General features: G+C 36.8%; 2 protein-coding genes across 4 annotated transcripts in view; one reads left to right on the forward strand and one right to left on the reverse strand.

Moving 5' to 3' along the window:
• The window catches only part of NAA50 (N-alpha-acetyltransferase 50, NatE catalytic subunit), a 35,046-nt gene extending 24,773 nt beyond the window's left edge, over positions 1–10,273 (reverse strand). The window contains exon 1 of one of the 2 annotated variants that reach the window (XM_045851627.1): positions 10,141–10,273. In XM_045851627.1, the coding sequence (XP_045707583.1) occupies positions 10,141–10,148 (8 nt within the window). In that variant the 5' untranslated portion in view covers positions 10,149–10,273. The remainder of the gene's footprint in view (positions 1–10,140) is intronic. The other variant, XM_045851628.1, reaches the window with a different exon arrangement.
• Positions 10,274–11,150: 877 nt separating this feature from the next.
• Positions 11,151–26,332, forward strand: part of ATP6V1A (ATPase H+ transporting V1 subunit A) — a 58,694-nt gene continuing 43,512 nt past the window's right edge. Inside the window, exon 1 of one of the 2 annotated variants that reach the window (XM_045851625.1) lies at positions 11,151–11,296. The gene's annotated coding sequence lies outside the window, so the exon portion shown is untranslated. Of the gene's footprint in view, positions 11,297–11,337; positions 11,518–26,332 lie in introns of those variants that run through there. The other variant, XM_045851626.1, reaches the window with a different exon arrangement.

The raw sequence follows: 26,332 nt of genomic DNA on the forward strand, positions 1-26,332 counted from the left end.
TTGAGAGGTGTTTTCTGGATATAAAAAATGCATAATGTACACCCTTCGACTACGGCAATATATCACATTACCAAAAAATGTCCAAGTGAGAACATCTAAAAACAGAAACACTTGTATTTTAGGGGTAAAAGAACAGGAACCCATAAAGATGTCCAAGAAACAAATTTCACAAGTGTCGGAAAAAAATCTGGAGAAGCACTATTGCAAAATCTAAGAACGAATTCCAAACCCAGCTGTACACCAGAATCATCTTGCCAGTTAAAAAATTCAGATTCCCACATCTCCCTTTAAAATCTTTACTTTTGTAATTAAGCTTGTTATGTTAACCGTACAAATTTAACATTCACCTAAATTAATGAACTTCTCACCGCATGTATGTAAAGTTCAAAATGTGAGGGTAATAGAAGCTAAACATGTGCAGATAAGTGGAATAGGCCATTGGAAAAAATTTGCCATGTTTAGAATGGATTTCACATAAAATGTTAATAATTTCCCTGTAAGTACTATAGTACATAACAGTATACCTTTAATGTGTGTGGCATAGCCAGTATTTTTTTTACTGTTATTCAATTACAGTTGTCCCCATTTTCCCGTCGCTCCCCCCCTACCCTCCCAAACCCTGATCCCACAGTCAACCCCCACTTTGTTGTCCACGTGTCCTTTATATATGTTCCTTCACTAGACCTTTCCCTTTCCCCCATCCCCTCCACTCTGGTCACTGTCAGTTTGTTCTTTATTTCCATGTCTCTGGTTGTATTTTGCTGGTTTGTTTTGTTCATTAGGTTCCATTTATAGGTGAGATCATATAGTATTTATCTTTCACCACCGTGCTTATCTTGCTTAGCGTAATGCTCTCCACTTCCATCCATGCTGTCGCAAAGGATAGAAGTTCCTTCTTACTGCTGCATAGTAATCCATTGTGTAAACGTACTACAGTTTTTTTGATTCACTCATTTACTGATGCACACTTAGGCTGTTTCCAGCACTTGGCTATTGTAAATTGTGCTGCTATGAACATTGGGGTGCATAGGTTCTTTTGAATTAGTGTTTCAGAATTCTCAGGATATATATAATCCCAGCAGTGGGCTGCCAGATCAAAAGGCAGTTCCAGCTTTAGTTTTTTGGAGGAAATTCCATACCGTTTTCCACAGTGGCTACACCAGTCTGCATTCCCACCAACAGTGCACTAGGTTTCCCTTTTCTCCATATCCTTGCCAGCACTTGCATGTTGACTTGTTAATGATGGCTATTCTGCCTGGTGTGAAGTGGCATCTCATTGTGATTTGATTTGCATCTCTCTGATGGCTAATGATGCTGAGCATTCTTTCTTATGTGTATGAGCCCTCTGTATGTCCCTGGAGAAGTGTCTGTTCAGGTTCTTTGTCCAATTTTTAAATTGGTTTGTCTTCCTAGTGTTGAGGTTCTTTATATTTTGAAGATCAAACCCTTATCCAAAGTATCATTGGCAAATATGTTCTATAATACAGTTGGCTCCGTTTTCGTTTTGCTGATGTTTTCTTTAATTATTTAGCTTTTTAATTTGATGTAGTCCCACTTGTTTATTCTTTCCTTTGCATCCCTTGCCTCAGGAGACATATCAGCAATAATATTGCTGTGTGGGATATCTGAAAATTTTCTGCCTATGTTTTTCTCTAGTACTTTTATGGTGTCATGACTTGTATTTAATCTTTTATCCATCTTGAGTTTAGTTTTGTGTATGATATAGCATAGCTATTCTTGAGGAGCTCAAACTCAAACCAGACTGATGCAAAACCTGGGTTGTTAATCATTGCACTGACTGCTTACTTCAGAAAAAGATTTTGATATAACTTAATAATGTGGACTAATAATTTATTAGTTTAAGACCTCTACTCTGTAGACAACCCTCTAATTCTTGGCCAATAGGGTATATTGGCCATGTGGCCACATCTAAGTGACTCAACAGGTTTGTTTGTTTTTTCAATTAAGTTGGATGTTAATAGTTAAGATTTTACACAAAGCTTACATTTCTTCTTGTCTTACTCATTTACCTTATATGTTTTGTCCCAGGTTCCTACTGGCAGTAGAGTATAAACCCTAACTATAAAAATCTGAGGACAGTAGTTATTAAAAACATGAAATTATTCTCTTAAGTAAATTCATGTGACATGTTATTTTTCCTTGGTTTTCAAATTCATAACAAACCCCAAAGCACTTCCTACTAAAGTTTTCAGACCAACGATCTAAAAGGGGAGACAGACTGATGTAACACAAGTGCCCATAGAAATATGTACCATCAAGTCCTTAGATCTGGAAAACTTGCTACTTGCTTTCCACTTTGTAAAACCCATTAGAATTATGTTGTGCCAGCACCACAAGGCCATTCTGTTATTCAGTCAGTTACATAATCTTTTCGACTTACAATATGGTAGTTCTAGGAAACCACAGATAGTTCCTGGCTTATAAAAGAGCAGTGTGATATAATGAGAAAAATGCATGTTAAGTATTCAGCACATCAACATCAGATAAGCACTGAAACGTTTGTAACTATTAAAGAGAATGTCAATTATGCCCATAATTGTAAAAACAAAATTCAGTGGCAGTATTTTCCAAGGCCACAAGATGGAGACATGACTACACGAAAGTGGGTCCTTCTCTACAAATTGACTTTTAAAGTCATATAGCAAAAAAGAGAAAATGAAGTACAGAGGAAGCTGTTAAAATCTGTTTTTATTTTAGGTAGGAATTAACTGCATCCTGGCACTAAAGTTTAACTGCTTAGTCACTTCTTGTACAGGGTGTTTGCTCTGCCTAAATCTACAAACTCCCACTATAGTGAAAGATCAGCTATATCATATTACTTCCCTCAAAAGAGTCATCTTTACTCCTTTGGCCCTTATATTTGTAACTAATGGGCTCTCTCACCTCAACTAGATTTTATAGCAGAGTTTCTCAGTCTTGGTACTACTGACATTTTGGGGCTGGATAATTCCTTGTTGTGAGGGCCTTTCCAAAGCATTGTAGACTATTTAGCAGCCTCTATCCATCCCACCTCATTGTGACAACCAAAATGTGTCCAACAACTACCTACCAGATTTCTAAGATGGTGTAGGAGGTATGTCCCTGGTTGAGAGTCACTGTTCTAGAGAGGGTTAGCAGGTATCAAAAAAGTGGGTGGGTCAGCTCTCCAAGCTGTGTGACTGCAAGTATCGTATGTGTACAATTAGCGATTATTTGGTCAGGTGCTAGAAATGCTAATCACACACATGGACACAATCTACTCAAGATTACAGCGTAGAAAGAATCAAATTATTCTTTGAAAAATTTTCCATGGCTATACATATATTCAATTAGGAGAGCTCCTTCCCAGCTCTGGCTTTTTCCTTAATAGTGTTTTTCTTCAAAATCTGTGAATCCAAACATGTATTTCTAACTGCTTATTGGTTATTTCACAGGAATCTCAAATTTAATACATCAAAAGCTGAATGCATCATTCCCTACAAGAAATTAAAATATCTACCTATATCTGTCTTTATTAATAGCCCCACCATTCATCAAATACAGAAATTTAGTTTTAGATGTACCTTTATGTCCCATTTTAATCTGTTAAGTCTAATTAATAACCTATTCGTATAGCTTTTTGAGCAGTATGGTTCGCACCATCATTTTAATCCAAAATCTACAGCCTAATGAAGGGTAATAAGAACAGAGCTAAGGCAAAAAATTCATAACAATGCAGACAGAACAATCTTTCTAAACCATAGATCTGATCACTTTACTTCTCTGCTTAAAATTTTTCAAAAGCTACACATAACCTAACAAATGAAATTCAAATAGTACTGTATATAAATCCTGTTCATCTTCTAACTGTGGCCACAGGCCTAGCCTTTTCTTCCTCCCTCATTGTTTTTAGGCCATAAAAAAAAAAAACTACTAAAAATGCTAGAATCCACCTCTTTCCTTCTTGGCTCACCTCCGTAACTGCTTTTTCATTTGACTATATATACTATTCCTGTAGCAGGTGTTTAACAGTGAAGGACATGTTAACTGCTATAAAGGGTAAAAGTCCCATGACAGGGAGGGATGAGCAAGTCTTCAGAGGCAGAAACACAAGAGCAAAACGAAGACAGCAACTTAAAAAATTACAATTCAAATATGAATTCAAAGTACTATTTCTTGGTATCATACTGGGTTGGCCAAAAAGTCTGTTTAGTTTCTTCAGTAATATAAGACATTTTTCATTTTCAGCAATAACTTCATTGATTTGGATGTTATGAGTATGTCAGCTATCTCCCATTACTGGCTTCTAGTGGGTAGAGACCAGGGGTGCTGCTAAACATCTTCCAATGCATAAGACAGACTCACAGCAAAGAATTACTTGGCCAAAATATCACCTGTGTAAGAAACTTTGCAAACCATTTTTGACATGTTCAACCAGTCACAGCACCTTCTCCATAAACTGAACAAGTCTTTTTTCATGCATTTCTGTTGTATTTTTACCTTTTGTAAAATAACAAAGCCTAATACCCCCAAAATGTTCTATTTTCTTTCATCTTCAATATTAAAATGGCTGCACAAAAATTCACCAATTTTAGCGAGTTTTTTGTAAATGCACACTGATATTACAGCTGTCCACAATACAATTTAACAAAATTGTTTCAAATGAAGTTAAAGACAACTAAGCACTACTAGAGTCATTGTATGGAAAAAACTAAACAAACTTTTTGGCCAACCCAATATAAAGTTAGAGATGACAGAGACCAGGGATGGCAAATACGTGGCATACGTGGCACAGCAGTAATAGTAGATATTAATGATCAGTAAGTCCTGGCTGGTGTGGCTCAGCTGGTTGGGCATTGTACCACCAAGTGGAAGGTCACTGGTTGATTCCCGGTCAGGGCAAATGCCTGTGTTGTGGATTCTGTCACTGGTTAGGGTGTGTACAAGAGGCAAGTGATACATGTTTCCCTCTCATATGATGCTTCTCTCTATCCCTTCCCCTTTCTCTAAAAATAAATAAAATCTCTAAAAACAAACAAACCAATGACATCACCTTTTTATTTTGCAATCTGAGCTATTGACACATTAAATACTGATAAGATACTACCAATAAATTAGAACTATCACATGAATTACAGTTATTTAGCCATTATTCTTCCTTTCAAGCTATTCTCTTTAAAAGTCAAAGAAACCTAGGCTCAGGTCAATAAGGGACTAATGTCACTAACTATGATTAGTGATCAGTGCCACAATGAACAATAAACCGTGGTTGCTTTCAGTTCAATGCTTTTTGCATCACAGTAAGTCTCCTTTATGAAGATAAATTATAACACACGTAATAAACCATACAGACCAGAGAGGAAAATCCAAATATATCTTTAAATATACCTTAGTTTTCTGGAAAGAGAAATAAGAAATGTTTAAAATGCTCCTAAGCATGAAATATTTCCCTTGCTTGCCACAGTTTAACAAGGTCTGCCTGCAAAGAATCTCCTTTCTAATGGTCTGGGCCCTAAACTAGCATCACTCTGACAATATTTACCAATTTGAATGTCTCAACCCATTTTCTAAAGAACATTATCTGACTGTTTTGTAATTTGAAGTAAAAAAAGCAATCAATATCTAAGTTAAAAACTGTTAAGTCACAAAGGTAAAAAAATGGCCAGGGGAAGTGGAAATATCCAACTGAATTACAAAAAAAGGAAAGGTAAAGAAAGATAATTTTATCACCTAATCAGCAAATCAAACTAGCATTAAGGCTTTATGTGAATGTGTCCTCAAAACCAACTGGTGAAGATAAAATGATAGTTACTTCTATCATTTTACAAATGCTCAATGTAGACCACTCATCCCAGATAAGGGTATTTTATACCACCCATGGCTGAAATGGCAGCCACAGTGTCTTCCTCCATTTCCTTAAGGTTTTTTCGAGTGCTCCTCAACTTCTCCATCAGTTCTTACAGAAGGGTATCATCATACACTGCTGGCAGTATGCATTGCTACTACCTTTCTGCAGTTAACTTGGCAAAAAAGTCAGAAATTTTAAAATGCCCATACCTCCTAATCCAAAAATTTCACTTCCAGGGAATTATCCAAAATGAATAATTAAGGATGCATGTCAAGTAATTTTATAAATAAAATTCACTTCAACACTATCGAGGACTAAGAGCTGAGAAACCTTTCCTCTTGAAAACGGGGTTATTTCCTCCTTCCCACTCTCACAACCTCCCCTGCCCCCAACGGCTTCAGCAATGACAGAGACAGAATACAGGTTGCACTAGATCAAGAAAGGCAAATACATACTTCCAATTTTCCTTCCCTATCTACTGCAGACCAAGTGATTGGATTACAATATTTTTAATCTAAAAACTCTGGCCCACAGTTAAAACATTTAGAAACATTTACCACCTGGGACTACATCCTAAGGCAAGAAGTCATGTTTCATACAAATTGAATTTTTCAGGGTCTAGCACACCACTGTCTAATAGAAATCTAATTTGAGCCACATAAGTAATTTACAAATTACTAGTGTGTACATTAAATGGCCAAAAAGGTGCAAGTGAAACCATTTCTACATATAATAAAAATAACAATTATTAATGACTATTTTACTTTTTCTGAAATCTTTTTTTCATATCAAGTCTTAAAATCCAGTAGATAACGTTTCTAACACATCTCAATTCACACATTATTTTCATCAGAAATATCTAATCTATATTTACACTTCATAAAATTTACAGATCCACATATCCAAGTTGTTCCAAACATAATTGTCCAACAACCAACTTTGAGTATCAGTTTTTTAAATTAAAATTTAAAATCCAGTTTTTCAGTAACACAAGCCACATTTCAACTGCTCAATTATAACTAGGCACTACTGTATTAAACAGGAAAGGACTAACGTTTTGCCACTAAGTTAGGCACTGAATAAATACAAATAGATGATAGAAGTGAACCAGTCAAGAGCAAGCAGTGTTTCCTGGTAACAGTAATTATATAAGTTTGTAGTTATTAAACTGTAACCCATAAAATTCTCATTGCTGTAATAGAAAGGTAGTTTCTATTTGTCACTACTGGTATTCTAATGATTTCTGCAGACTGCCCCCCCCCCCCGGCCAAAGAAAACAAAAAAGGACAACTATTTAAATAATTGAGGTATATCTTTTAAACTGAACTCACAACCCAGGCATGTGCCCTGACCAGGAATCAAACCAAGTGACCTTCACTTTGCGGCATGATGCCCAACCAACTGAACCACACCAGTCAGGGCTACTTCCTTCTTTACTTTGTGCACATGTATTCATATCTTATTAGACATTTTTATTAAAACTAGGTTTTATTGCACCTCTTTACTACAAATAAAGTGTAAACAGATTCAGTTTTACTTTTTTTTTAAAGGTTTTATTTATTTATTTTTAGAGAGGGGAAGGGAGGGAGAGAGAGAGAAACATCAATGTGTGGCTGTCTCTCAAGTGGCCCCCACTGGGGACGTGGCCTGCAACCCAGGGATGTGCTCTGACTGAGAATCGAACCTGCGATGCTTTGGTTCCCAGCCCACACTCAATCCACTGAGCTACACCAGCCAGGGCTTACTTTCTATTACATGGACCAATTACATTGCCATCTCAGTCATGTCTGTGTGTGGCACCCCCTCATGCTTAAATTTCACCTTCCTTAAGAGGAACAGATTTTTTAAAAATCAGCTTACCAACATAAATTCAACCTATAAAATTCCTGGTTTATAACAACAAGCAACCTCAGTACAAAAGTAACATATCCTAACATACCTCAGATTTCTAGATCATATATATAAATACATGCAGTAATTAACTGCACATTTATGCACTATGGAGAAAAGACAATTACATGTCAGCATAATGGAATGCCCTACTTCTACTACTAATAAAAACTAAGTAAAATAGGAAGAAAAACAGGTAAAATAATAACTAAAATTTTCAAAATGACAGGCAATATAGGCAGTGATGTAAAATATTTAAACAAAATGACTTAAAATTGTAAATCATTTCCAATTTTATGTATTTCTATTCAACTTAATTCAACTAGCTTCCATATACAATGAAACAAGCAAATAAAATTTCATACAAAAACCACATAATCAGGACCACTATTTCATTTCACAGGCCTTTCAACACTAACCATTGTGCATGTTGATAGAAGTCTTTGAACTTGAGGACCTTATAATATTTTAAATAACGTCTATTGTCTTCATTTGTTCAGTGGCTTAAATACAAGATTCAGAAGTAAAAAAAAAAAAAAAAATTAAGTCCCACCCTACCAGGGAGTTAGTTCATCTACAAAGTTAAAGAGACTATTCCTATGAAATCACCTTAAAAGTTTATCATTAAAAACACAATAACTAGACTTAATTTCATTTCAGGCACACTTGATAGAATAAGATACAGATTCAATAACTAAAAATTTCCTCTAAATTTCATTCCATCAGGTTGTTACCCACAAATAATCATTTAAAATAAAAGATAATTGTCTCACTCGTATATTAACTGAAGGTAGACTGTGATCAATACCTCTGTTTGACCTATTTCTACTACTAAGTTAGGTATCAAAACAATACACTTTAGTGTGACTTAGGTAGACCAAAAATTTTGGATCCAAACATATAGAATAATTTCTTGGAGGCCCTCCTTTACAAATCCATGCACAGTCTCAACACTGGGAACTCTTCCTCAGCCTCATTTTTATTTTAATACTTCAACAGAACAAGACAAATAAGCATTGAATGCCCAAAAATATACAAAAATTAGTAGAAAACAGCACCCAAACTCAAGAAAAAAGAAAAATCTCACCAAAATACATCGGATCATACCTAAAAGAACCAAACTTCCTACATAATTCAAGTGCAGCAAATACTTCTCATACCCCTCAACTGGTGTCCTGATTGGAATGCTTTAAAACCTGATGTGAAATATGAAAATTTCTTCGTGACTTCGAAACTTTAATTACAAGAGATACGACTCGACATTAGAATGAATTTCCAATATTTAAAGCAAAACCGGAATAAAGAATCACGTTACAGAACTAAGACCAAATTAAACTCCTGTAGTCTTCTGCAATTTCAAATACATAAACACGCCGAGATAACATTTAGACCCTTGTTTTAGGCAGATTACTTACAATACTTTTATTTCATCCTCAGAAGGGTTGCTGAAAAGTTCGGAAGGCTCCACTAACTCAAAACATTTACAATTCTTTCACTTGCTATAACAGAAAACTCAGGAATCACAGAAAAGCTTTTAACATTGTTAAAGATTTCATTTCTTCCTCTAAGGAGAGTAAACGCAAGCCCTCAAACGGCCTATTTAGGCAATATTTTAAAACACCGTATTATGTAATTAACACTTTAACAGTATGTAATTTAATAGTAGGTGAAATCTTACCCAAATGAAAATAGTCGAACCAAAATAATCCTTAATTGTATCAAAGAGGAAAACTATAGGAGAATACTAACTCTGCCAATCACCTGAAGAAAGTGTCAGAGTTAACGAAGGACCCCCACAGTACAGGGGCGATACTCAACTACTGGAGCAACAGCTCCACCTACTGATCAACAATAGTTCCTTAAACATTTTGGCACCCCAAGTCTACCGTGCTCCCGCTCTCTTTCCCCCTCCTCCACTCGGTCTGACCCAACCCAAATCCAGTTGAGTCACTAGCTCTAAATACTCGTCTCCCTCTTTATTCCAAATCCTTCCTCCAGAAGGTCCTGCATAACTCTCAACCGTGAATAAAACTGAAAGATGACAAACACCAAGGTTCCCAATATGGAATCTAGATTTGAAGAGGACAACCAGACCACCCCACTCGAAGTGGCGGGCGGGGGGTGTCTCAGCCCTCCATTTCTGGGTTGAAGACCGCAGGGATCTCACAAGAGCTCTTCCCGTGCCACACTCAGTTGCTATTCTCCAGTCAACACACACTCGTCCTCTGGGCCAAGAAGCTGGGTTGCCCGGGTCTTGCCTCTGTTGGCCCTTCAGCGCGCGAACAGCCCGAGCCGAGCCTCCGCCCCCTCCGTGAGCAGAGAAACCCAGAAATCTCCCTCCGCCGGGTCTTCGCCCAGTCTCTCCCCTCCTTCGCAATCCTTCTCTCCCGCCCGCCCGGCCCTGCCCGGCTGCCCTTCCTCACCCTTTCATCTTCCCCGCCTTCTGAGGCCGTTGTTACCACCGCTATCAACGCCGTTGTCGTCGCCGACCTGAGCTCTCAGTGTCCTCAGCTCGGGCCACTCAACCCCACTAGCCGACCTCCACGCCTAAGGCAGGGAGCTGAGCGGGTGACGAAGGCCCGAGACTGGAGCGCGGCCCTGCGTCTCTGGAGGGAGCGGGACGGTCTCCCGTCGCGGGACTGGTGCTGCCGCTTCTCCACACGTGCACTCTGGGTACTCGGCTCCCGCCTGCGGCCGCCGCCAGCCAGACCCGCCGCCGCGTTGTGACCTTTCACCCCGCCCCCTCTGCGCGCCGGCGCGTAGGCCGCCTCCCGCGCAGCCTCACTGCTGGCCTCGGCATACCCTTCCCCCCTCCACTTTAAGACCTCCATCTTTCTACTGGGCTGTGCCCTGTGGCGTCATCTTCCTCCTCCCATTCCTTACGACACTACTTGTGGGGCTTGCCCGGCAGGCCTTGGCGGTAAAATCCGGATTTTTCCGCCCCTCCTTCACCTTTCCCACTCAAGTGAAATCAGTCTTCCCTGACCCTGTTCTTCCCGGTTGGTAGTCCTCCTGATGACCTTCAAATGCTCCTGTCTCGTAATGAGATCTTATAAAGTAGGTTCTTCTTTATAGAAGCCTGTGGAAAACAAGTGAATGTCGTTTTTTTAAGACAAACGTAATTAACAAATGGCCGTGTAACTTGGCTTCGGCCCACCACGTTTCAAGTTTTGAGATCATGTAATTGCTTCAAACATTTAAGATTGGGATTTTACAGTCGGGTGCCGGAGGGACGGAACTCCTTGGCCATTTCCGGTCTATAGATTATGGCGTTAGCGTCACTTCCTTAGCAATGCATTTTTTTAACCAGTTCACCCACTCCTTCTACATTGCACTTTGCAACCTAATCTTCGTGAAAGTTTTTAGTTTTTTTTCTTAAAATTTAATCATAACAAAATTAATGTTCAAGCAATCCGCAAAAATACAGGACCTTAAAGTGCACTGCCTCCGCCTGACGGGGCGGAGCTCAGGGCCACGTGACTGTCTAGACCCGCCCCTGCAGTAGAAGACTTCCCATCTTCAGTGACGGAGCTTGTGGGTCCCTGGTCTGCACGGTTTCTGCGTCTCGCGCACTGTCAGGTGAGCGGCGCCTTGTAACCGGCGGCAGGTGGGGATTAGAGAAGGGGTGGGAGGAGGAAGAGAAGGGAGACAGAACGGCCGCCTCCACTGTTCCCGGCTTCTTTCCCGCTGTCATCCTGTGCCGGCAAGAAGCTGAATTCTCCATTTCTGACCCCCGCTCTCCCACTGTTTTCGCCCCGGCGACGTAGGGGTCCAGACATCCACTTTTCTCAGGGTTGGGGGTGAGTGCGGCCATCATGGTTCTTTTTTCGGGATGGGTTCAGCCATTCTTGGGGGGTCTGCACTGGCCTCTAGGTTCCAATTCCCAAAGCCCATTCTTTGTCAGACGCCCTGCACCGTCTTTACCTTCATCCTGGTACGGAGAAGCTGGGAAGTAAGAAAAACCCCGGAGGCAGAGGTGTCTCCAGTGAGACAGGCTTGGGAGGGAATGACAATGATGTGGCCCTCGCTGCGGAGTCACTGTAAAGCCTGCTTCCCAACGAGCTTTCTCTCCTTAGGAGTTTTTCCCTGAATTCCTCGCAAGAGACGTTTTACGGGTGTTCACATACTTTAGATAAGACTAGACGGGTAAAAGCAGGTCTTCCACCTTTTTCTGATTTTGTGGTGCAGTAAGGGAGGGGATCGTTGAAAGAGTAAAGATCTACTGCCTTCGAAACAGAAGGTGTGAATACGACAGGGAAGGGAAGGGAATTGAAAGGGAAGGGAGGTGTTGAAAGATGGTGTTATGGTGTCGTGATCTGCAGGAAACTGGCTAGTTTATGGGAAAGTGGTTAAGTTTCACAGACAGGGAACTAATTTTTCAGAAATTAATTGGGCTGGAATAAAATTGAACCAAACGTAAATCACCGTAAATTTAAAGGAAATATTAGGTCGAGATATTGCTGACTTCGTGGTTTATGCTTTGACATTTTTTTTTGGCCATTTTCCCCTAAAATCGCACTCCCAATCAATTCCTTGACCAGTGGTAAATTCATTTTAAGTAGCACCTGTACCCTCTTTAGCTTTCCCCATTTTTAAAACTCCAGGTGACCTCTTCAGATATTGATGAATTGTATTTGTGGAAATACAGACGTTATGTTTAGGTTTTTGCCCAACACTGTGTACTCCCATTTCATTTGCAACATAACCAGTGTTTTGACCCCAAACAATGTGCTTTAGGGAAGAGTGTTTTTCAGTTTGGGGTTTAAATTCTTTTATTTACACTGCAAACTCAGAAAGTCCCTTGGTTCTTTTAAATGGAAAGGCCTGACAAATTACAATTCTGATTTTGAAATGTAAATTTTTAAGCTAAAGAATCATATTCACGTTTAAATCTTTTAGTTTTCTAACCAATACAATTAAAGAATCCATTAAAAAGCAGAAAAAATAAGAAAGATGGAATCATCTTTGGTAGATGTGACTGACTTAATTTAAGTTGTTCTGGGTTTTCCAAATTGTCGACAATAAACTGGTCTTATTTTTGTCAAGGAGAACAAAAAATTAAATTCTAGAATAACAGCAATTTAACAAGATTTCCCCTCCTGCAGTGACATTCCACCAAATTAAACAAATTCCGTAAGTGTCCTAGAGCTTCAGACCAGTCCTGTCTGGGTGAGATGGAAATAGGAAAGAGAAAACCAGCTAAAAAGTAATGAGTACTAGGGTGTAAATGTCAGCATGAAAGAGGTTGAATGACTCTGCAGTTTTGCTTCACAATTCCCCCAATTTTAGGGAACTTGTAAAGGCAATGACTTAGACCACTAATGAAATCTGAAAGATTAACAGCTGGAATTGGTGACTAAATTGCTATTAAAGTTGAAAAATGAAAAAGACCTTTAATCTTACACAAATGAACAAGTACTTTGAAGCTTGGAAGTTATTAGCCTACCTTTATCAGGTTTTGAGTATTACATGTAGAAATCTTAACATATTTTAGGGAATTGTGCTGTAATCCAGTATTAAATGGCACACAAGGATTTTTGTGTTGGGGTTCCTGATACCTCCTGTGTGCTGACTCTGAGGTGTTATATTTCACTGCCTTTATAGATTATCACCACCCTCAAGAATGCTTTTTTTCCCTATGGGCAGAGAAGCCCATAGACTGTGCACTAATAGACATTTCCTATTCCTCTATTTTCACTTCTAGTGCATTGTGTTTAATTACTGTTTTCTAATCCGTTCCTTAGTAAACTATAAAGCTCCTAGCACTTCAAGGACAGTGTTTCTACTGTTGTCTTTAACACCAGGATACTGAAGTACCTGATAGCTACTCAGTAAACTTTATTGAATTGTGTTAAAGACAACTGGACAAGAAACTTATACTACCTCTAAAGGTCTTCCAGATCATGGCTCCTTCTAAGGTTGTCAACTAAGTATAAGCTTTCAAATAGAAATTAGTAATAACAACCATCCAAGTCATGGTCAATACAATAGATACAAATATAAATCTCAGATGGACTTTATTAATGTATTGACCGCCTTATTTTCACAACATATTTGGATGATAGTGAAAGGAAGAGGAGTGAATTGTACTTAATGAAAAAAGTGGCTTATATAGGCAACAAGTGGTTTAGCACTGGACTACAAGAGGATCGTCATTCAGCTTTGCCACTTTAGTTACATGCTCTTAAGTAAAGTTGGGGGGTATGGGTTAAGGTTTTTATATTTGGGGACTTTACTGTCAAGGTTACTGTGAGTTCAAGTGAGATTAAACTGTAAATAACCTATGTGAGGTATATAAAACCTAAGTGGTATTTAAATGTAAAGCAATACAGACTTTACTAGAATAGATTTCCCAATCATAGACTTGGGTTCATATTCTTAAGTTTTGTGACCTTAGACATTTTACTTAATCTAAGTTTAAATTCACTCATGTTTAAGTCTATCCCATAGGTACTATTAAATTAGTTCATGAATGCAGAGGACCCTAGTGCATATAGGGTGGGGCAAAAGGTTTTAGAGTTGTGAGAGTATGCAAACACAGTTTATTCTTGTATTATTATTTATTAATTGTATTAATGTCCATATGAATAACTAAATGTACTTTTGCTCCACACTTTATTTTGTAAAGGAGACTTAAGACATTTTATAAAATTCAGTAACGTGAAGTATGGAGAAAGGAGTAGAATTTGAAATGAAGTTTGGGGGTATTGAGAAAGAACTAGAATGAGGTTATCAAAAAAATAGAGGAGAAAAATAATGTACTTTGACCAAAGATTCTAAAGCAGATTTATTAATAGGAAATAAGAAATAGCAACATAAAACCCATTATTTTGGCAACTGCAATGACTTAATATTTCCTATAAAAAAGATTTTCCAAAGCATATGATCATTAGTATGTAAGGAAGTAGTTCTTTTATTTCTAAATTACTATCTCTACAATGGATTATAGAAATATATTAAAATCATACAGATTTATAGAACAGGAACTTTTGAGTTTGTCTAAAATATTTGCCTTTCATTTTAAATGTTTTTTTTATCAAGTGAAATAGACATGGGAATGTAGAGAAAATAATGGAGATATGAACTAGAAAAAATTTGTCCCTTTCTAGATTGAGATGATTCACAAGGATTAGGGGTCTTGTATTGGAAAATATCAATAAATTAAGCAATAATTGAAGTATAGCTATCATGAGTTTATGTTTCACCTTAATCCTGAAAAAAATCATTACTCATTTGTTCTAAGGAAACATTAAGAAATTATTGAATATTCTCTTCCATGTCAAGTTCTCTATTACAGTAAAATTGTAGTCAGTAACAGTGTTCTCTAATTTCTTTATGTACAAACTTTAAAAGCTTTACTATTCTCTTTTTTTATATTGTGAGATGAAAGTGACTTTGGTTTAATAAATGTATTCTTATGTGTAGGATATTTGTATTATGTATATAATAAACATATATACACACACACACAGTGTGTGTGCTTGTAAAGACAGCTGAAGTAGATGAATATTTTCACTGGAACAATTTTTTATTTTTACCAGAAACTATTAAAGCCATCTTTAAAATTTGCCACAATTATGAATAAAATTACCTAGTAATTACTGTAATTGATTTGAAACTCCCCTTATATGTGTTAATTCTAATAAGTTTGACAATTGCAATTAGTTTTTAAAAAATTGATGGCATTTTATACGTATTTTCAGATTTAACCTATGATGTTTTGGTTGCTGGGGTTTTTTTTGTATCAATGTTTGAGTAAATTACTACAATAACATTTTCACTTTTGATTCTTAATGCTACCTGTAGAAGCCATTGTTCTTTAGATGGTAAACCTTTTTAAGAATTGTACCTGCCACATGCCATGTTTGGTGTCTTTCCTGAAAATTAAGCTTATTTCATTGAAAATACAATGAGTAAGTAGTTCATGGTATGATGCAGAAGAGCTCCAGATGTGCTTGAGCAATGCAGAACAACCAGACTTTGTTTTAGCTACTTCTTAGTTCAACTTTTAAATGTTTATTTAAAAATAAAATAGAGTCCTTGCCAGGTGGCTCAGTTGGTTGGAGCATCATCCTGTACACCAAAAGGTTGCAGGTTAGATCCCCAGTCATGGACATGTGGGAGGCAACCCATTGATATCTCTGTCTGTCTGTCTCTTTCTCTCTCTCTCTCTCTCTCTCTCTCTCTCTCTCTCTCTCTCTCTGCCCCCTCTTTTCTTCTCTCTCTAAAATCAATGAGGGCACCTGCCTGCATTGCTGACCAGGTCCCCAGTTAGTGGCACGCAAAAGGCAGCTGATTGGTGTTTCTCTACCTTTTTCTTCCCCCTTTCCTCTATTTCTAAAGGAAATAAAATTGTTTTAAAAATTTAAAATTTTTGTACTATACCATGTGTACATTTGATTTTCTACATTCAGAAGTCATTGCTTTGGACAGAAAAAAAATTTTATTTGGTATGGAAAAATAGGACATATACATGATTTCTTAATTACTTGGCTATCTTTTTTTTTATTTTTATTTTTTTTATTTTTTAGAGACAGTGGAAGGGAGAAAGAAAGAGAGGTAGAGAACATCAATGTGTGAGAGAAACATTGATGGGTTCCCTCTAGGCCTGCAACCTAGGCATGTGCCCTAACTGGGAATTGAACCGGTGACCCTTTGGTTCACAGGCTGGTGCTTAATCCACTGAGCCACAGCAGCCAGGGCATTACTTGGATATCTTAAGTGAAAATGTTTTGACTTATCCACATGACTGAATGAATTTTTTTAATTTTATAGGTACAGATATATTTTTAGGCTTATGCAAGTACAGAATTTTAAAAAGCAAAAGTACACTCCAGCATGTAAAGGAGTATTTTTGTCATGATACAGAAACATCAAAATATTAGTAATTCTTTAATATTATCAACTATCCATCGAGTCAGTTCGAATTTGTCTGATTTTCTTATAATTTATTTCAATTTATTTATTAAATAAATAGAGTAATTTGTCTTACATAGATTTTTATGATCTGGATTTTATTACTTGCATCCCTTAGGTGTCATTTAATACATCCCTTCATTTTCTGTATTCTTCAAAATGGTTAGTGTGATCTAGAGACTTGATCATATTTAGGTTCTAGTTTTTGGCAAGAGTATTCCATAGGCAGTGGTGTGTTCTTATTATTAAATAATTTTTTATTTTTCTATTACAGTTGGCCTACAATATTAGATTAGTTTCAAGTGTACAACCAAGTGATTAGACATTTATATAACTTGTGAAGTGATCATTCTGATGAATCTACCCATCTGACACCAAACATATTTATTACAATACTATTGTTTATATTTCTTATGCTTTATTTGACATCCTCATGACTATTCTGTAACTACCAATTTGTATTTCTTAATCTCTTCACCTTTTTACCCAATCCCCCATCCCATCTGGAAGTCTTCAAAATGTTCTATATCCTCTCTTTCTTTCAGTTTTTATAGTTTTATTTTTTCCTAATATTAATATATATTATTTTTATATCACAATAGGATGATTTCAATGTCCTCTGTTTCTATTTTGCATGTTAATTTGTTTTTTGGATTCCACATGTAAGTGAAATCATGTGACATTTGTCTTTCCCTGTCTGACTTTCTGTACTCAGCACAACACCATCTAGGTTCATCCATATTATAGCAGATGGCAAGATTTCATTCATTTTTATGGCTGAGTCATATTGTATTATGTGTATGCCCTATTTCTTTATTCATTCATTTATTGGTGGAAACTTAGGTTGCTTCCACATCTTGGGTATTGAAAATAATGCAGCAATAAGCATATGGATATATATATCTTCTTGATTTGGTGTTTTGGGTTTAATCAGAGAACTACCCAGAAGTGGAATTGCTGCGTCATTTGTTATCTCTTGTAGTAATTTTTTTTTCCTTTTTTTCTTTTTAATTTTTTCCATTACCGTTTATCCTCCTACCCACAATCACCACTCTGTTGTCCGTATCTGTGAGTTCTTTTTCCTTTTTGCTCAATCCCTCCATCCCAACTCTCCCTCAGAGCAGTCAGCTTGCTCTCTAACTTTGAGTTTTTCTCTATTTTGCTTATTCAGTTTGTTTATTAGATTCCACATATGAGTGAAATCATACAGTATTTATCTTTTTCTGACTGGCTTTTTTCACTTAGCATAATATTCTCCAGGTCTACCCATGCTGTCGCAAACAGTAAAATTTTCTTTTTTTTATGGCTGAGTAGTATTCCATTGTGTAAATATTTCATAGATATTTTAACCGTTCATCTACTGATGGACATTTGCGCTGCTTCCATATCTCGGTGATTATAAATAATGCTGCAATGAACACAGGGGTGCTTATGTTCTTTTGAATTAGTGTTTTGGTTTCCTTCAGATATATTCCCAGAAGTGGAATGGCTGGATCTTAACATACTGTCTTCCAAAACTAAATCAGAAAGAGTCAGAATCTTGAATAGACAGATTACACCTAGTGAAATTGAAGCAGTAATTTTAAAAACTCCCTACAAACAAAAGCCCTGGACCAGATGGCTTCACATGTGGATTTACCAGCCATTCTAAGAAGACCTAATACCTCTCCTCAAACTATTTCAAAAAATTCAAGAGGAGGAAAGACTTCTAAGCTCATTTATGAGGCCAGCATTATCCTAATTCCTAAGCCACAAAAAGATACTACAAAAAAAAAATTATAGGCCAGTATCCCTAGTGAACATAGATGCTGAAATCCTCAACAAAATATTAGCAAACCTTTGTTTTAAAGTCTGTTTTGTCTGGTGTATGTATTGCTACCCCACCTTTTTTTTCCCCGTTTCCATTTTCATACAATATCTTTTTCTGTCCCTTTCAATCTGTGTATATCTTTCCATCTGAAGTAAGTCTTTTGAAGACAGCATATGTAAAGGTCTTGTTATCCACTGAGCCACTATATGTCTTTTGATTAGAGCATTTAATCCATTTTCAAGTAAAGTAATTGTTGATTGATATGTATTTATTGCCATTTTATTCCTATTTTTTAATTTTTTTTTCTTCTTCTAGAAGACCCTATAACATTTCTTATAACACCAGTTTAATAGGGATGAACTCCTTTAGCTTTTCCTTGTCTGGGAAACTATCTATCCTAACATTTTAAATGATAGCTTTGCTGAGTAATCTTGGGTATGGATCCTTGCTTTTCATCACTTTGAATATTTTTGTGCCATTACATTCTGGCGTGTAAGGTTTCTGATAAGAAATCAGCTGACAGTCTCATGGCATTCCCTTATAAGTGTTTTTTTTCTTGCTGCTTTTAAGATTCTCTTGGCCTTTAACATTTGGCATTTTAATTGTGATGTGTCTTGGTGTGGGCCTCTTTGAGTTCATCTCTTTTGAAATACTCTGTGCTTCCTGGACTTGTATGTCTGTTTCCTTCACCAAGTCAGGAAAGTTTTCTGTCATTTTTTCGAATAGCTTTTCAATTACTTGCTCTCTCTCTTCTTCCAGCACCCCCATGGTGCAAATGTTGGTATGCTTGATTTTGTGTCCAAGGCTCCTTAAACTATCCTCAATTTTTTGTATTCTTTTTTCTTTTGGCTTTTCTGATGGGATGTTTTCTGCTTTCTTGTCTTCCAAATCACTGATTTGACCCTTTGCTTCATGTACTCTCCTATTGATTCTCTAATATTGATTCCCTATATTCTTTATGAACTGAATATAATCTTTATAACTGAAGTTAGTATATCCTTCATTTCTGACTAGTTTTTTTTTTGTTTTGTTTTCTGTCTGTATTTCTATATTTTTTATCTCTTTGTTGAAGTTCTCGCTAAGTTTATCTATTCCTTCCCTAAGTTAATTGAGCATTGTATAACTAGTGTTTTGAACTCTGCATCTGTTATTAGATTATTTGTCTTCATTTTGTTTAGTTCTTTTTCTGGATTTCTCTTCTCTTCTTTTATTTGAGACATGTATCTTTGTCTCCTCATTTTGTATGCTTGTTTCTACATGTTAGGTAGAGCTGAGTTAACACTAACACCAGTTGTAAATAGAGAGTGGGATACTGAACTGTAAGAACTCAGAACTCTACTCAGACAAAGTTGTAATGGCAACTAATAAACCACTGAACACACGGATCCTAACACAGCTAAATATGGGTCACAGAACAGGTCACAGAGTGCTTCACAACACGGCAATGTGGAGAGGGTAGGGCATGAAGACTCATAGGGGCCACAGATATGTTTTAACCATCCGATTTTTAACCACCACAGGTAGTTCAGGATCAGCCTATTCTAAGGCTTTGCCCCCCTTACCAGTCTTGATTTGGCTTCTTTGTAACCCTGGCCATAGGACTTCTGTTCAGCAAGATTTCACACAGTTCTGAATAATGGTGGTTCTTAGTTGTAATTTTGACGTGGTTGTGGGAGGATACAATTCTGATTTACTTATTCTGCCATCTTGACCAGAAGTTTTCATGTAAAGGAATTTAATATATGATGCATTATATGAGGTCTGTCCAGAAAAAGTATAGCCATTGTTAATATAACAAGAACAGTTTGTGCAACATCGATGTAACCTGGCAGCCAAGGAGAGTGGACTGGCATGTGCTTGCATGAACAATGATAACTTTGGGAGGTAGATGCCATTGAGTGAGGCATGCATACTGAGTGAGTAGAGCAACAAATGTGCATCAAATTTAGCATCAAGCTTGAACATTCCTCCATGGAAACTATTCAGATGATTCAGAAGGCTGCAGCTATGGGCAACTGGTGATTGGCACCTTCATCACAACAATGCTCCTGCTCATGCATTACATCTCATGCAGAGTTTTTTAGAGAAACATCAAATCACCCAGGTGACTTAGCCCCCTTACAGCCCAGATTTGGTGCCCTGTGACTTCTGGCTTATCCCACAATTAAAATCACCTTTGAAAGGGCAGAGATTTCAGACTGTCAGTGAGATTCAGGAAAATATGACAGGGCACCTGACGACAATTGGGGGAACTGCGTGAGGTCCCAAGGTGCCTTTATTTGCATTTTCTAGAATTTTATATAAATGGAACCATTTTTTTCTGTCTACTTTTTTACTTAGTGTGGTTATTTTGAGATTACTCTAAGTTGTTACATGTTTCAGTGATTTGTTTTTATTACTGAGTATTATTCCATTGTATGGATATACTACACTTTGTTTATCCATTTACTTGTTGATGGATATTGGGGTTGTGTTTCCACTCTTTGGCTATTGTGAATAAAGGTGCTGTGAACATCCACATAAAAGTTTTTGTTTGGACATGAGCTTTCATTTCTCGTGGGTAAACACCAAGGAGTATAATGGCTGGATTATATGGTAGGTATATGTTTATCTTTGTAAGAAATTGAAAATTGTTTTCCAGAGTGGTTGTACCATTTTACATTCATACTAGCAGTGCATGAGAGGTCTAGTTCTGCATCATTACCAATACTTCCTGCAGTCAATCTTTTAAAATGTTAGCCATTCTAGGTGTGGAATGGCATGAGTCCTGGGAGTTCTTTATATATTTTAGATTGGCCCTTTATCAGATTTATGCTTTTTAAATATTTTCCTCAGTTCATAACTTGTTTTTTGTTTTGAAGAGCAAAAGTTTTTAATTTCATGAAGCATAACTATCTATTTGTTCTTTTATGCATTGTGCTTTCAGTACTGTCTTAATTAAATCTACCTAATCCAAAGTGACTAAGGAAGTTTTATAATAAAGTTTTAGGTTTTGTATTTAGGCCTACTGTTCTTAGTTTATTTTTGTCTATGGTGCAAGGTATGGATTGAAATAACCTTTTCTGTGTTTACCTATTTATTTGTTTACCATCACTTGTTAAAAAAATATTTTTTCTCCATTGAATTGCATTTGAACATTTGTCAAAAGTCTGTCCGTATATGTGTATCATTGACTTTTTGAGCTAATAGTATGTTTGTAGAAATTTAAATAATACCAGACAGAATAATAGAAGGTTCTTACCTATTCTTTGTAGAATTGTTTGGTGTTCTAGGATTCATAAGATTAAACAAAATAACCACTAAAATTATAACATTTTTAACTTTCGACAAACCTTTTTATTTTATATCAGAAGGTCATTCTGTGATGATATTTGGCTTTAGCTTTGGCCTGAGGTAAATACTGATTTTTAAAATCTTGGCCCCTAACAAAGGATATGAAGAACCTACATACTGAAAACTACAAAGCACTATTAAAAGAGATTGAAAAAGACACAATGAAATGGAAGGTTATTTAGTGTTCACAGATTGGGAGAATCAACATAGTTAAAATGGCCACACTACCCAAAGCAATATATAAGTTTAATGTAGTCCCCATCAAAATCCAAATGTTTTTTAAAGAAATAGAACAAAAAATCATCATATTTGTACAGAACCACACAATCCCCTGAATAGCTAAACCAGTCTTGAGAAAGAAGAACAAAGCTGGAGGTATCAAAACCAGTCTTGAGAAAGAAGAACAAAGCTGGAGGTATCACTCCCTGGCATCAAATTATACTACAGAACAATGATAATCAAAACAGAATGGTATTGGCAGAAAAACAGGCAGGTGGACCAATGGAACAGAATTGATGGCCCGGAAATAAAACCGCATGTGTATGGGCAAATAATTTTTTGACAAAGGTGCCCAAAAAACACACAATGAAGAAAAGAAAGCTTCTTAAAGAAATGGTGCTGGGAAAATTGGAAAGCCACATGCAAAAGAATGAAACTAGATTACATTTTGTCCCCATGTACAAAATTAATTCAAAATGAATCAGAAACCTAAATAAGCGGGCTGCAAGCCAAAGCATCACAGGTTCAATTCCCAGTCAGAGCACATGCTTGGGTTCAGGCCACGGCCCCCAGCAACTGCACACTGATGTTTCTCTCTCTCTCTTTCTCCCTCCCTTCCCTCACTAAAAATAAATAAATAAAATCTTTAAAAAAAAAAACCTAAATAAGATCTAAAACAACAAATTGTATAGAAGAAAACATAGTTACTGAACTTTCAGACCTTGGTCTTAAGGTTACTAAACTTAGGAATTTGATCCCAATTGGCAAGGGAAATAAAGGTGAAAATAAATGAATGGGACTATATCAAACTAAAAAGCCTCTGCCCAGCAAAACAAAAAGGCAACAAATACAACGGGAGATGCTATTTGCAAACAACAGCTCTGTCAAAGGGGTTAATATCCAAAACATATGAACTCATACAACTCAACACCAAACAAACAATCCAGTTTTTTAAAAATGGTCAGAGTACTGCCTTGGCTGGTATGGCTCAGATGGCAGGGCATCATCCTGCAGACTGAGAGGTTGCCGGTTTGATTCCTAGTCAGGGCACACAGGAGGCAACTGATCAATGTTTCTCTCACATTGATGTTTCCTTCTTTTTCTTCCTTGCTTCCCCGTCTCTGAAATCAGTAAAAGAAAAACACATTTTTTAATGGACACAGGATCTAAACAGACACCTCTCCCAAGAAGACACACAAATGGCCAACAGATACATGAAAAGATGTTAACTTCACTAGCTATTCGGGAAATGCAAATCGAAATTACAATAAAAGACTGACTCACATGTTAGAATAGCTGTTACCAAGACAGGTAATACCAGGTGTTGGAGAGGTTGTAGAGAAAAAGGAACTCATTTACTGCTGGTGAGAATGTAAACTCTTACAGATTCATGATTACTTTCAATAAGAAGGTAAACTGTGTCTGCAAATAAGTATTTTATTGTAATCAACTAGACTTTTCTTCATCTTTTAGCTATTATTTCCAAAAGTAGTCCTTAATCAACTGGATAGAATGTACTTTTTCAAGTGTTACATTAGAATAATATTTCAGTGTCAATGAAGTATCCTGGGAATTGTATATAAATATTGTCTTAGAACCTTGGTATTTAGCTTTTATATAACACCTCATCCTTGGTCCCATCAGCTGTATCATCCAAGACTGGTAGTAAAAAATTATTTCTGGGATGAGATTACTAGGTATAGTACATTAACCAGTAGCAACATACTTGTAGGAGTAGGCCTTGTAAAATGGAAGGAAAATAAAGTGGGCCGTCTGGTGTGCTGTGATTTTGCCACTGCAGTGTTCTGCAGTGTGTGTGGAGGAGACCGATGACTCATTAGAGCAGATGGTTGCCTGTGCTAACCTTCTGGATATTTCCTCTTCTACAGCAGGGTTGTTTGTTGTTGTTGTTGTTTTCAATATTTCAAAAAATATGGGGGAGACCCTACAATTTGTGATTGTAAGAATCTTACTTGTAAATTACAGTTATCCTTGAAGGGTCGACAGCTTAAGGCAAAAATTTGATGTAATCATTGAGTTGATTTCTCTATGAGTACAGCTGTGTATACCACATTATCTTCTTGAAAGCAACTATCATGCTTTTATTTTAAATGATTGAGAGCAGCAAGAATAGCTGCGTATTCTATTGGCAAGAAATAATTAAATAGCATAAAAACTTTAGCATTAAATCAGAATGATAGTTCGGACCTTATGGAGATTTAGGATAAGATTAACTTTCAGTAAACCTGACCTGCACTATAGTTTTCTCATTGCAACTTGAAATGTTTTGGGAGGTTGCTTTCTTAACATCTTTAAAAAGCTCTGCTTTTTCATATAGAGCAGCAATTTTTAACTGGTGTGCTGCAGGACTTTTTAAAACATACAGTACCTGACTATTTAGTCAGGGCATTGACCTCTTTTCCTGTAGATTGTCACATTTAAAAAATGACAGCATCCAACACAACAATATCTGTCTGGTGTGAATGAATCAAAATGCCTTTTTTTTTTTTTTTTTGATCGATTGACAAAAAATACAGTATTTTTTTTTTGGTGTGCTGCAGAATTTTACTAATTAGTTTATGTGTGCCATGAGATGAAAAAGGTTGAAAACCACTGACACAGAGCCATAAGCATTTAAGAGTGAAGCAAATTTCTGGGGAGTATTTATATTTTCAATGTTAATGTGTTATGACTATGCTTATCAAATTGCTATATGCTCAGCCCAATTCAGTCATGAAGTCAACATAATGCATCTACCTAATAAATAATTTTTATTTTATTTGTGAGGAGGTAGCATATTTTTTCTGTAAAACAGACATTGTGATGATGAAGAGGAGCAAATGCAGGCAAGCAGAAAACATATCAAAAGCAATGCTTGTTCAGTGCGATGCTGTTGAAACACTGGCATTAGGAGAAAATGCCAGTACTTACTAAAATTTACATTCAACATTAAAAATATATATACAAGAGCATACAAAGAAATTATCACTGCTCACAGTGATAATTCACTGATACAACATCCTATTCTCAGTCAAAATTCTGGGGAGAAGAGTGGGAGAGGTTATTCACTTCAGGGTTTGCTTGTTGCTGTTAGATGTTTAACTGTTAAGAGTTTGGAGCCTGCCATATCTGGACCTAAAAAAAAAAAATGCTTTCCAATTCTATCAAAATACAGTACTTTAGAAGTTAAATAAACTTTTATGAGTTGGGACTTATTTTCTTTAACTACTGATGGTGGGGCTCCATCTAAGATTTAAAGGATGAGGAGCGAGTTCCTTGTAGAAACTAAGGTTTGATTGTATGGAAACGTGGCCTTTATGCCAGTTGCTTGATTTAGCCTGAGCATTGAACTACATGTCCTGCTTTCTAAACCCACTTTTGTATTTCTTTTCCCATTTTCACATAATAACCAAGACTAAACAGGCCAAAAATTACATGTAGTGGTTTAAGTGTGAGTTGTAAGTTTTAGTTGTCCTGGGAGCAATTGTTCTGTATTTTATTTTGAATATTTTGGGTTCTCTGGAAAAAGATGCCAAGAAAGATTTTGATGTATAAGGTATTTGTTAGGAATCAATTTGTGTAAAAGGAAGGAAGCAGAGTTAGGCAGAAGAATTTGAAATGCAATGCAAGTCCAACAAAACCTCAGCCAAACTGGTAGGGAATCTGGAGGGGAGTATTGCCTGTTAGCATATCCCACATCGGGCTGATGTGACTGGGCCTTTATTACCTGCACTTTGCTCAGTCGCCAGGTTCAGGTTGCTCTCTGAAGGATGTGAATTCAGGCTAGGCACAGACATACCCTGAACGGCTGACAGCTGTTGGCTGTCCACTAACCACAGTTCCTGGTCCTTTCAGGACCGGGAATTGGGGTACTGCATCTCCATGTCTAAACCAATAAATTACTACCTTAAAGGCAGACTTTTGTCCCCTGTACCTTATAGATTTGTTTAGATGCAAAGAACAGAAAGCATCCTGGTTATAGGTTTTGGAGTTCGACTGCCTTGGTTCAAATCCCACCTTTACTGCTTGCTACTTCTGTGGTCTTGGGTCAAGTTACTTAAATCTCCATTCTTTCAGCTTCCCTATGTATTAAAGGGGGGCGGTATTAAGGAGATCTGAAGTTATTCAGTAACTATTCACTGAGTACTTGTTTTCTTTGCACCTAATGAAACTTGAATTCTATATAGTGATACAGATAGTAAACAAGTGCATGAATAATTATAATCTTTCAGTAGTTAATTATAAGTGCTCCACGGAAAATCAAGGTAAGAGGATTGAGGATGACAATAAGAGGAAGGGGAATATTTCATTGGAGTGAGGAAAAAAACATTTCAGGC

This window comes from Phyllostomus hastatus, unplaced genomic scaffold, assembly GCF_019186645.2.
Source record: "Phyllostomus hastatus isolate PE091 unplaced genomic scaffold, TTU_PhHast_1.1 phas_contig_86, whole genome shotgun sequence".
NCBI classification, from domain to species: domain Eukaryota; kingdom Metazoa; phylum Chordata; class Mammalia; order Chiroptera; family Phyllostomidae; genus Phyllostomus; species Phyllostomus hastatus.